This window comes from Pseudorca crassidens, chromosome 3 (assembly GCF_039906515.1).
Source record: "Pseudorca crassidens isolate mPseCra1 chromosome 3, mPseCra1.hap1, whole genome shotgun sequence".
Lineage (NCBI taxonomy): Eukaryota > Metazoa > Chordata > Mammalia > Artiodactyla > Delphinidae > Pseudorca > Pseudorca crassidens.
This window is the reverse complement of record NC_090298.1, coordinates 89,859,538-89,872,776: the sequence shown is the minus strand read 5'-3', so window position 1 is coordinate 89,872,776 and position 13,239 is coordinate 89,859,538. Positions and strand designations below refer to the sequence as shown.

The 13,239-nt window shown below is 37.9% G+C and overlaps 1 protein-coding gene across 1 annotated transcript in view; it reads right to left on the bottom strand.

Annotated features, from left to right (window-relative positions):
• MAN2A1 (mannosidase alpha class 2A member 1) overlaps positions 1–13,239 on the bottom strand; it is a 161,494-nt gene that overhangs the window by 23,176 nt on the left and 125,079 nt on the right. The window contains exons 17-18 of the mRNA XM_067731400.1: positions 4,244–4,377; positions 553–694 (exon numbers count right to left, since the gene is read on the bottom strand). Coding sequence (XP_067587501.1) covers positions 553–694; positions 4,244–4,377 — 276 coding nt within the window. The remainder of the gene's footprint in view (positions 1–552; positions 695–4,243; positions 4,378–13,239) is intronic.

Below are 13,239 nucleotides of genomic sequence, written 5' to 3'. Positions count from 1 at the left end.
TCTACTATCTATTTTCTTTCACTCCATTTCATTCTCTCTTTTGGAATCTGTAGTCATGTCTGTCACCTCTTTATCCCCATATCTGTATCATCTCTACTCCCTTTCTTCTTTTCAGCTGGTAGTGTCCTAGAAGGATGGGATTCAGAGAAGGACCTAAGTTTGAACTGTAACTTTCCACCTTTGCAAACCTGGTTAAGTTATCTGAACTCTATCTAAACTTAGTTTAATTTGAGTCTGAATTTCCATTCCCAATCAGTCACAATAATGACAGACTTCTGCAAACAATGAGCCATCAGTAAATTATCTTTAAAAGTAAATTATCTTTAAAAATAATCAGTTTCATGGACTTTTAGGTCCCTCTGTTTTCAGCTGAAGATTAAGGAAATTTATTATTTGACATTGGTCTCATAAAGCTCAAAATTAACTAACAGTCTGGTTCTCAAAAGAAGAAAGCCTGTGACTGGGGATGATAATTAATACATATTACCAGCAGAAAGATTATACACTGGGAAGTGAAACTTGTAAGAGCAAAAAAGAATCTAAACAACACACCACTTTTCAAACTCGAAACACCTAAAGATTGAGCAGAGAGCAGGGTCAAGCGATACTCAGCATCCTGGACATATGCCATTGTAGTCATCGGATAAACGTTCGCCTGGAGAGGCAATTTGCTCAGTGTCATTCTAGGTTGAATCTGTAAGACCAAACAGTTCTCGTTAAGGAAAAAAAAATCAAGTGATATTTACACATGTACTTAAAAAAATTACTATCGACTACAGATGGTTTTCCTTCCAAACAAAAAAAGGTACAGCACCTTTCTTGTCCAATAGAACAGCTAACTTAGAAATGAAAACATTCTTCAAAACAATATGAAGAAAAGTCATGAGCATCTTAGAAAACAATTTTTAAGTGAGAAAGGTAGAACTTGTCCAGATTTTTAAAACAGGCATTACTATTTAAATTCAGAGTAAAAATCCTTAACAAGTTTTCTAGCTCTCCAATATTTGCATAAAACAAATTATAAAGGTATTAAGGATTCACTTCTCATTTACATCTAACATACTGCTTTTGTAATGAAGGTTAAGCATAATAGCTCTCTATCCCCTTTCAAGAAATATCTCTTATGATTCTTGAATTAGTTTTAATAAATACCACACATCTCCTCACCAAATACTCTAACATACTAAGTTATAATAATCAAATGCATATTTATATTTAAAAACTATTCAAGGCTTACTCTTCTTGTTTAGTTTCAATGTAGACAGTTCCAAATTCCAATTTTTCTTGGTCTAATATCTGAATGCATGAAATACAACTCTAATTTTATATTTTGAGAGACTGACAATGCACTAAGCTGATCTGGGTCAAGGAGACTCACTCAAACCTCAGGAGGAGACATCAAACAGAGACTTTGTTATCAGAAATCTTATACCACATAAAAATGCCATCTCTTCTTTTAAACTCATGAAAGTTCGACATGAAACTCAGAAAAGGAGAAGTTCAACATAAACATAATAGTTAACATGTACTGAGTAACCATTAATGCCAGGCACAGTATTGAGAATTTCACAGATAAGATCTTTAATCTTCACAACAACCCTGCAGTAGGTCATTCAACTTACTGGTTCTGAATAGTGTCCCCCCAAATTCATGTTCGCCCAGAACCTGTGAATGTGATTTTACTTTGAAATATGGTCTCTGCAGATAAAATCAAGTTATACTGGATTAGGGTGAGCGATAATCTAAAGAATGGTGTCGGTGCTTTGTGACCACCTGGAGGGGTGGGATAGGGAGGGTGGGAGGGAGGGAGAAGCAAGAGGGAAGAGATATGGGAACATATGTATATGTATAACTGATCCACTTTGTTATAAAGCAGAAACTAACACACCATTGTAAAGCAATTATACTCCAATAAAGATGTAAAAAAAAACAAACAAAAAAACTAGATGTTTGGAACTTCCCTGGCGGCGCAGTGGTTAAGAATCAGCCTGCCAATGCAGGAGACACGGGTTCAGTCCCTGGTCAGGGAAGATCCCACATGCCACAGAGCAACTAAGTCCGTGCACCACAACTACTGAAGCCCGTGCGCCCACACGCCTAGAGCCTGTGCTCCGCAACAAGAGAAGCCACCGCAATGAGAAGCCCGCGCACCGCAACGAACAGTAGCCCCCGCTCAACGCAACTAGATAAAGCCCATGCACAGCAATGAAGACCCAACACAGCCAAAAATAAATAAAAAAATAAGATTAAAAAAAAAAAAAGAAGAATGGTGTCCTTACAAGAAATGGGGAATTTGGACACAGAGAGAGACATTCAGAGGCACAAGGAGACCATGTGACAGCACAGGCAGAGATTGGAGTGATATGTCTACAAGGCAAGGTGTACCAAGGATTGTCTGCAACCACCAGAAGCTAGAAAATGCAAGGTTATACTTCCCTAGAGCCGACGGAAGGAGTGGGGCCCTGCCTACATCTTGATTCTGGACTCCTAATGTCCAAAACTGTGAGAGAATAAATTTTTGTTGTTTTAAGCCACCCAGTTTGTGGCGGTTTATATCACAGCCCTAGGACATTAACAAACTGGTGGAAAAAACAACTGTAAAATGTTAAAAAAAAAAAAAAAAAAAGGAAGGAAGGGAAGCTAATTAGAAAGAAACCTCCAATCCTGATCTTCCTACTCCACTTAGTTGTATACTTAAAAAAAAGACATTTAAAACTGTCACAATTGTGTAGCTGTTACCCTCACTCCCTACCTGCGGGTCTAGACTTCCAGTTTGGCCCAAGTAACTACTCTTTTCAAAGCTTAAGAAATGGCCTATTCTAAAAAAGAGGAAACACTTAGGCTATAGACTTAAAAATAATATTTTCCTATTTATTAAAATGGTCGAACCTTGTAAAGAAAATTCACATTTTTATTCATTTTTACTAAGTTTTTTCATTCATGTATACACCCACACATACATATTACTGCTTCTGTAAGACTTTAAGAAAAGCCTTTCTTTTGTACACAAGGAAAATGAATCACCATAAAGCCAGGGCTTCATTTGAAAACCAAACAGCTGTAGAAGAATTAACATGTTAATTCAAAATGTATGCTGCAATTTTTATGCTCTGAAAAGGTTTAAATTTAACTTTTGCAGGAAATTGTAGAAGAGAAAATTATCACAATCCCTTCCACTCTTCCCAGTTGAAAATCAAAGTAACAGCATTTGTGAAATTATTTCTATTCGTAGCCAGAAATTTCTAAAATGCTAATGCCTCAAAAACATGCTCATGGGGCTTCCCTGGTGGCGCAGTGGTTGAGAGTCTGCCTGCGGATGCAGGGGACATGGGTTCGTGCCCCCAGTCCGGGAAGATCCCACATGCCACAGAGCGGCTCGGCCCGTGAGCCATGGCCGCTGAGTCTGCGCGTCCGGAGCCTGTGCTCCACAACAGGAGAGGCCACAGCAGTGAGAGGCCCGGGTACCGCAAAACAAACAAACAAACAAACAAACAAAAACAAACATGCTCATGTTTCTAATAGTATTATTTCAAAGATATGGTGTTACACACATACACTGAATACAGAGATTTAGGTAACAATCAGAAGAGCTCTAGTAAATTAGAGAAATGACAATCTTAAAAATTTTTATGAATCAATTTTCCCATTACTATTTTAAACTATTTCATGAAAATTTTGACTAAATACACACCTACTCACATTTCTAAACTGATGTTTTTATTTGTATATCTATGTCTATGTACACATGTGTGTGTATATATGTACACACACATATACATCAGAGAGAAGAGTTTTCCTGAAATTTAAAAGAGCCCAGTATTAAATCATACATTTAAAAACATATGTGGAATAAACTAAATATACATAGACCAATTCCTTATGAGGAAAAAAAAAGATATACTCCATCAGTCCCTAATTAATATTCCCTTTCTATTAGATAAATTCATATACATTTTAGCATCAAGGTATTTAACATGCGTAATGGTCACTAAATCTTCCTTTGAAAAAATAAATCCTTACAAATAGACATTTCACAAAATAGTCTTGCAAATATATTTGTTCTAACCTTGAAAATATGGTTGAATACAGAACCTAAAAGTGTCTGTTAAAATTCAGTTTTATTTTAGAAATAATTTGCAAGCTTAAGCATATTTTTTCAAAGATTCCAAAATTAACTGGCCCATCATCACATATAAAAGTTACATATTATAACCATTACTTAAACATTTTAAAGGGAAATTACCTGGTATCCATTTAGGTCAGTATAAAATCTATTTTGGTTGTTGATGCTAGAAGAAATTCTCATTGCAATCTCACGGTTATGTTCTTTTCGGATGTCCACAATATTGGAAATTTCCACAGACTGTCCTTCTATTCCTAAAGTTAAAAGAATATATACATTAATAAAAAATAATTGAGGCGCTTTTCTTAAATATACTATACAGAACTCTTTCTAACGTTACAGGTATTTTCCTGTTTCCTACTTCCTATCTTTACTATCTCTCATATGCCAAATGGTGTCACAATTTACCTTTTTTTAAATCAGACAATAGAAAACATTTATTCAGGGGCATATATAACTCAACAGAAGGATGAAGAGGCTAGAATGAGATAAATGTAGGTGAAATATAACATGCAAATGATTCTACAATGAGATCCAGAGGGGAAAGAGGACATTAAATGACAAAAGGTCAGCCACACTACAGGCCAATCCACCACTCATGTGCACTGCCACTCCCCAACAGAACCATTCAAGCCTACTTCCTCACCAGGCTCTCCTCACACACTGGAAATTATGAGTGGTGAAATTTACACCCTGGTGGTTCAAGAGACAGTGTATTACTGCCCATGATCTATAGCCAGGAAAAGAGACAGGAGGTCCAATGCAATGATTTATGGCTAAAACTGGTATTACCATATTAGTATTTGTGAAGTATAATCTGGAGAGCTCCCCAGAACTTAAATCAATTTAAATTGAGTTTGGTGTCTCTTAGGATCCCTTGTTATGGAGTGATTCATTTTGCCCTTTGCTATATAAAGCAGAGGAGAGCTTGAAAAAGTCCCAGATGTATCGAACATTTTTGGTTTTTTTGGATAAGGCTGAAGTATTTACTAATTTCTATCTGTCATGCTACCCTAACTATATCTTCAGGTCCTCAGTGAACCCTTGGGTCTATTTCAGAGCTGGAGAGAGGAGTTATGAAGAAACCCAACACTCTTAATACAGATTTGAGTGGATATAGAAGATACTGTAGGATCTTCTAAGGAAGAGAGTGATTACGAAAGTGGTCAAAGAAGAAAGATTGGCCATATCCTATTTCATACAGCTGAAGTTTTTTGAGGTTCCAAGAACCCTGGACACTTAACCACCGTTGTTATTCATGACCCACCTCTCCCCCTTCTCACACGCAATCTGTCACTCTGCTGATAACCAGCGTACTCTTTAGAGAAAGAGGGCTGTGTACAGAAAAGCAGGGAGGGGAGAAAGAGGGTGAGGAAGGCTTTTTCCAGGAGCCAAGAAGAATCCCCAGAGTTTAGACAGCAAATAGAAAGGAAGTTTGGATCTGTGGGATTTGTGGAAAAAATGTAAATGCAGCTGGCCCAGGCATTATAGGTTTATGTGAAAAGTACAACTGGAAATTGTACACCATAAATAATAATATGGTAACAATACTAAATGGGCTGCAGTTTCCATCAATATAATTTTCAGCATGCTCACAGAAATTCTCTTCTGGTAGATGTTGTCTTTCCAACTCAACAACCTCAACCAGAGCCAACTTCAGTTTCTTACTATGATAAGCATGATCTCCATGGGTGCGGGAAGGAAGTGCCATTTTTTTTCCTGCTTTATAGCCACAGTCTGAACCACTAACCTCTGCTAATTAAATGCATACATACATTTCCTTCTGAGAATTACCAGAACCTGCCAACATAGTTGATCCAAACTTCTTCACCACTATTGGGAAGTTTGGGGGGGAAAAAAAAAGCAAGTGCATATGCTGGTGATAGAACAATAGTGTGTTCTTTGAACTGGGAAATGCATTACTTTAAATGCAAACTTTCCTTCCAGTATACTTACATTGTCCAGAATATTTTTCTAAAACCAAATGAATTGTATATAAAATTTTAAAAGACAAGCATCCACAAATGAACCAAAGATGCCCAAAATCCAACATGTAGCACTAGAGATGCTAGTATTAATGCAGCATTAGGGAAAACAGCAGATGGCAACTGACTCTACTTTACTGAAAGCATTCATAGCGTTTTTAGTACTGCTTTATGTTTTCTCCTCTCTAGATGGACTATTATCTCAGGGGTCAACAAAATACATGAAATGAAATAAAGTCTTCACAAAGGAGACCATCATTAATTTCAAGGTATGTATCTCTGGAAAACATTTACAAAAAACATGTTTCGAGAAAAAATTAGTAATTTCACATTATCTCTAGCAATGATAAATTATTTCCATTGAGAAAATCATCTTTCTCAAGCTCAGTATTATGCTCAGATCCTGTTGGGGCAACAAACGCTTAAAGCTCCTTTAAAAGGAGCCTTCACGTCCATTCACAATTCAGCAAGACATTGATTTAAATTCTGTGCCAGGGTAGACTTAAAATAAGTTCAGACTTAATATACTTATTGTGAACAAACCAAATGAAACCTGTAATGGTAAAAAAAAAAAGCAAGGAGGTATCCCTGAGTTCTCAAAGAAAAATAATTATTTTTAAAGGAAGAACATGTGTGAGGGAGAAAGAAGACTGCTGACTTTTCCTATTCTGTGTCAAGAATTCCTAAGATGTGTCAGTCCCAAAGAAGCTCATGGGACTGAGGGCAGAACTCCCCAGGAAGCAGGGGTACAAACCCAGTGGTCCCAGTGATATGCTGGATCTTTGCAGGATGTGGCAGCAAAAGATACTTTTACTAAAATGGTTCTACCTGAGCATAGATGGCCAGGGCTTTCTAAGTCCTTCTAGTTTTCCTTCAATCCTGGGAAAGAAAATAGCTCCTACTTAACAAGAGTAGTCCATGGGGGAGGGGGAGCAGGTGTGAGGCCATTCCCAGGTTTCAACAGAGAACTAAGTGCCCTTTTGCTAGCACCTCACACTCTGTGCCCTTGGAGAAGAGAGGATGGAGATTGTTTATCCTTATTAACACACAGGCAATGCAAAGTAAAATTTAGCCAGTTCACAGGTGAAAAGCTATAACAGAGAAGCCAAACGAGTGTTTCAGAACCCTGGAGCTCTTTAATTTTTCCTCCCTAGAGCCTATGAGCTGCTCACAAACACAGACTGTCTTATACACTATCTCATATTTCAGTTTTTAACAATGTTTGGGGCAGGTGGTCGGTGCTGAATCACTGTTAAACAGAATGAGTAAAGATGTGAGAGGCTGTCCCTCATGATGCAGAAGTTAACTGGTTGGGAGAAAGCAGATGGGCTATAGTTAAGGTTCAAACAGATAAAAGATGAGTAAGTACTTTCATTTTGAGCAAACACATGCATGTTAGAAGGTCAGTTCCTCAGGTATAGGGACCATGTCTTATTTATCTTATGCTCCCAGCACGTAATAGGTACACAAGAAGTGAGTGAAGGGTTCAGCTGCATAGGGGGATGACAACAGTCAACAAGTACCAAGTGCTTACTATGTACCATACATTATAGGCTTTACATATAATCATTCCTGACCCTAAGCCTAGGAGGAAATTATCTGCCCCAGATCACAAGGCCTGGCAGAACCAGGACTAAACCTCTCAACCATCATGTCTCAATAGCAGACCAACTACTGGAAAATGTTGAAATTACTTTGGGACCAAGGATTGGGAAAAGCTTTGTAGGAATGCTTAAGTAGAGAGGAGAGCTCCAGACTATTTTCAAACAAGGAGAGAGGGCACTGATCTGGGATCTGATAAGCTGCGAGAGTTACTGAATTGAGTGAAATAAAATTAAGGGACAAGGCTTGCCAGAACCCAAAACTTCTTTAAAACAATCCAAAAATCTCTTTTAAAACGTCACAGTCACTTTAGAAGCCAATAAAGTAATATATATTAAATATTAAAGACACATACCCTAATTACCTCTCTTATCTACCTAAAATGAACACTAATCACGAGCACAAGCATGTTTACAGCGAGTGCACTGGTGCCAAGAGTAAAAAAAAATGGGGAAACATGCTAGATGTCCATCAACAGGCAAATGAATAATAAAATCAGGTACACCCATGCTATGGAATGCTGTGTAGCAAATGAAAAGAAGGAGGCAACTCTCTGTCCTGGCAGAGAAAGATCTGACGGGAAAAGCAAACAGAGCGTTTGCACAGTACAATAAACTTTATGCTGACACAGACACAAACATAATACTATACATTTCTGTAGGGGTGTGTGTGTGTGTGAGAGAGAGAGAGAGAGAGAGAGAGAAAGAGAGCGTGCAAATATCTGTATTACCTCTCTTGACCAGTGGATAGGGGCCAGACACAGATTCCAGAGAGACTTTATGTTATGTCCATAATGTGTGAAATTTTTGTCAAAAGAGTATGTGTGTAAATAGACACACACACATACATGTATATAATTTGCATTTTATACATAAAAATAATTTTAAGCATTTTTTAAAAAGAATATTTTCTAAGATGGCAGGGAAAAATGAAACTAAGGAGGCAAGGGATCAGTGTCGGAAGGCAAGACTCTCTTGACTCCGTTGCTCAGCACTGGTCTTAAGGAAACCAAGAAACATACTCCTTTGAGTATGGAGAGAAAAACTGGAGGGCGCCTCGAACACATGCCCTGTGCCTGAAAGAAGAGGTGGAGCAAATATCCAGGATGGTCGAATGACTAAGTCATGCAGATGGAAAGGCTGGGGTCATGGCTCTGAGCAGCAACTGAGGGCCTCTGGAGAATCCTAGGCGTATCTCCTCTGCACAATCTACTCTCTTCATGTCAGATCATTCTAAAATCTATCTGGACCAGCCTAATTCAGCCCTCTCCACCTGCCTAGACCACCTTATTCTAACATTTCTGAAATGCAAGGCATACTTTTCCAAGGAATATAAATCGGACGCCTCTCTCACGACACTGAAGTAGTTATAGGAATAAGAGGCAGCAGCTTGGGGAAAAGAGCAAGAGAGCCCCTCTCTCACTCCAGCAAGAATCCAATATCTTATTAGTGGCACTCAATGTGTGCTTAGGACAAGTTATCAGATCAAGATGGAAAAACAGCAACTGGCCCACACCCACCTGGGAAAATGAAAAGTGAAGGTGAGAGCCCTAAGAGAGGTGTTTAAGCCTTCAAACAAAAGTCTAACTGAAATGTGACATAGATAGGAAATCAAATATAAAATAAATCCTCAAAAAACCCACCCAGGATTTAAAGCAAGGTCTTTCAGTGACTGTCCTTAAAATGTGTGCTCTGGGGCAAAAATGGAACCTTGCTATCAACCTGCTGTCCTCATTCCTTTTCCTCAAATCTGTGTCTGAATGGAGAGAGGGCCTGAGCCCTCATGTCATAGCAGAAGTAAGGCAATAAGAACTGTCATGAAAAACCAGGGCTCCTAATTTTGAATATCTCCCCTTCAATTTTCGGAGTATTTTGTTTTGTATTTAAATGATCAAAAATATAAGAGTAACTCTCCTAGTGTGTATTTACTTTGTGACATTGTTTTTGTAAACTTATCCAACTTAACTGGGAGTTGACACATGATTATTAATTAACACACATTGCTTAGTTTGACACATACACTTAAATGACAATACACAACAATGATAAATTTAGTAGGTCAACATGTAGATAATGTTTCTAAAGAGCAAATATTATCATGACTATATTAAAAAAAAAAAAAACAAACTGTACTCCCATCTGAAAGTACCAAGAATAGAAATGGTAGTAATTCCCACAACCGGATGACCTTTTTATCCATGTTGACTGACTCAACTTATCATCCATTACAAGATCTAATTTATTCTCTGAGGTACCTGCTGATTTCCAGGCCTGTAAATGCTCACGTTGATTATTTCTCCACAAGTGAAAATTTTAACATCTGCTTTCAGGAATACACAGTTTAGTAAATTTCATTCCAAGACTCAAATTTAAGAAAATAATGATGCATCACTGTGTTTCATTTATAAAGCACTAGATAAATAACTACCACTGCTGACTGATCAACGTATGAGCTAGGCACTAGTCTACATACTTTATGCTCTTCATTTCAATAATTCTCACAATAACACAAAAGTAAATGCATAATAAGAAAGGTATAGCATTTCGATCACACAGATTACAAATTCTGGTTAAAGATTCTACCAAGTAAGTATGATATATGTGAAAAAGGCCTAATAACTGAAACATACACAACAAAACTGGGAATCTGTCATTTTTTTTCTAATAAACACTGATTTTAAAAAACAACAGGTTTTTTAGAAGCCCTGTTTTGGAGGAACATAACACCTACATCAGTAACATTCTTTTAAATCCAAAACAGACGTGGTCTAACTAACCTGGGAGGTGAATAAACAGCTCATGACCCACAGTCCAGACTTGGGCTGCTCTAGTACAGAGAAGGAAGGATGCTGGAGTAATCTCAGTGGTCTGCCTGCCTCCACACTGACAGTCACTCTGGAGTTGCCTACTTCCTGTTCTTGCAAACATACTCTTTTCCAAGGTGCTTTTAGATAGGAAGCTCAGATTCCACTGAAACAGACCCGTCATGGAAGTATGTGGTTCTTCCTTTTTTTTAAATCACACTTTCACTATTCCTTCTCCCAGCTTAACCAAAAAAAAGAAAAAAGAAAGAAAAAAAAGGCAGCAGCATGCCTCTCACCCACCCTAACTCAAGTGGGGCTGAACAAAAACAATTTGAAGTATTGGTGTCTGATTGAACTTCAACAACCAGGGAACAAATATTTTTGCAAAACACATGGTTTTCCAATTGTTGGCTTTCAACAAAATTGAAGGTTACCTAGTAAAATTGTCAGACAGTAGATCATTAAAAATAATTGATTAATGTTTGGCAATAGATCACTGTGATTTATGGAATATAACTCAGAAGGAGTTCAAGGAATTAAATGGCATTCTCATAACTAAACTCCTTCAATTTCCACCTACTTATTTATGTTAGCAACATTCCTTTGCCTTTCATTTATAAGAACAAAAAGAATACAATCAATGCTGAAACCTATCTCTTCTAGCAATAAGTAACATTTACCAATGAATGCATAAACATTTAGGATACAAACGGTACAATTCATGTCATTAAGAAAAATGTTTCTATTAAAGTTTATAAATGATCAAAGTGGTAATATATATAGATCAATTATACATTTTGATCAATCATATACTATAACAATTTTTATAACTCAATCCAGAAGAAATTTAATACTTCAAGTTTTAGGATGACAGAATTTTAAAACATATATATATATATATATATTTAAAACACATATATATATTTCTTTCAGAAGAAGAATGAAAAGTTGACCAATAATAAGACTCTCAAGCATAAAGTATTATATTAAGATGAAATTTGGTGGAGGAAGTAGAATGGAAATATGAGTTCAAGGAGAAAATAATGATATGAAACTTGACTGTTTAAGAAGAGTCTGTTGAGGGGCTTCCCTGGTGGCGCAATGGTTGAGAGTCCGCCTGCCGATGCAGGGGACACGGGTTTGTGCCCCAGTCCGGGAAGATCCCACATGCCGCGGAGCGGCTGTGCCCGTGAGCCATGGCCGCTGAGCCTGCGCGTCTGGAGCCTGTGCTCCGCAATGGGAGAGGCCACGACAGTGAGAGGCCCGCGTATCGAAGAAAAAAAAAAAAAAAAAGAGTTTGTTGAGGCTTTTAAAAAATGCATGATTTGGGCTTCCCTGGTGGTGCAGTGGTTGAGAATCTGCCTGCCAGCGCAGGGGACATGGGTTCGAGCCCTGGTCTGGGAAGATCCCACATGCCGCGAAGCAACTAGGCCCTTGAGCCACAACTACTGAGCCTGCACGTCTGGAGCCTGTGCCCCGCAACAAGAGAGGCCGCGACAGTGAAAGGCCCGCGCACCGTGATGAAGAGTGGACCCCGCTTGCCGCAACTAGAGAAAGCCCTCACATAGAAACGAAGACCCAACACAGCCAAAAAAATTTTTAAATAAATAAATAAGTCAGGAGCCCTTAAAAAAAAATGCATGATTTAGTATCAAATTGCTACCCATTGGATACGCTTATCTTAAAATGTCAATATTTACAGTATACCAAAAATAAAACCCTTTGCAAATATTTAAATGTATAAAGGAAAACTAGATGTCAAATAACAAATATGTAACGGACACAGATTCTTCAAATTCTTATAGGAACAAGGGAATTTGATCTCACCCACACCACTTCACACTTTGTGCTATTCTTTTCCTCTTTTCTGCCCATTCAAGTGACATTTCTCTAAGACCTAGCATCTCAGAAACTCACTTCCTTTATCAAATCTTCTCCAAATGCCTCAACCCTCCAATGACCACTCTCTCAGGCCTGCACATCCTTCTTAAGGAGATACAACACTTAGTGTGTATCAGGTTTTATGTACATTAACTCAGTTAATCCTCCAACACTCCTATGAGGAAGACTCTATTATTGTCATCATTTTTAGGATGATAAAGCCAAGACCATGTATGTAATAACCTGCACAAGGTCAAACACCTGGTAAGCGGCAGAGCAGGTTTGGAAGCTGGAAATGAAATGTACATGGGCTGACTCTGGAGTCGGAGCTCTTAACCGTCACACTTGCCTGTGTTTCCCATCCCTATTCCCTTCATCTGAGTTCAGTACCACACATATTTGTGGGAGATGATGCTATTTCCCACTAAGAAGCCATGCCTTCAATGCAGCAGCTGCTGTCAAACAGCCCCCAAGATAACCTCTGAGTTCTGAATTTGTGTAACCAGAATGTGCTTATAGTCCCTTAAAATAACCTTCCTTTTCACGCCTATAGGGAATAATCAGATTTGACACATAGCTACTTATTTCATTTTTTAAAAGTTCCAATTAACAGGAAAAAAATTCTTAGCAGTCAATTGCATATTATGATATTCCAAAAATGTTTTAATTACCTAAGTCTGCCTAGCCATAACTTACTTAATGCTTTTTACTCTTAAATCAAACTACATATGGAACGTAGTCCTGGGAAAAATGAGAGATTGATTATAAACCATTTTAATATCCTCATGAATCTTTTTATGGAAATAAAAACAAATTCAGCGAAGCTGTGAGACCTTGTTTGTAAG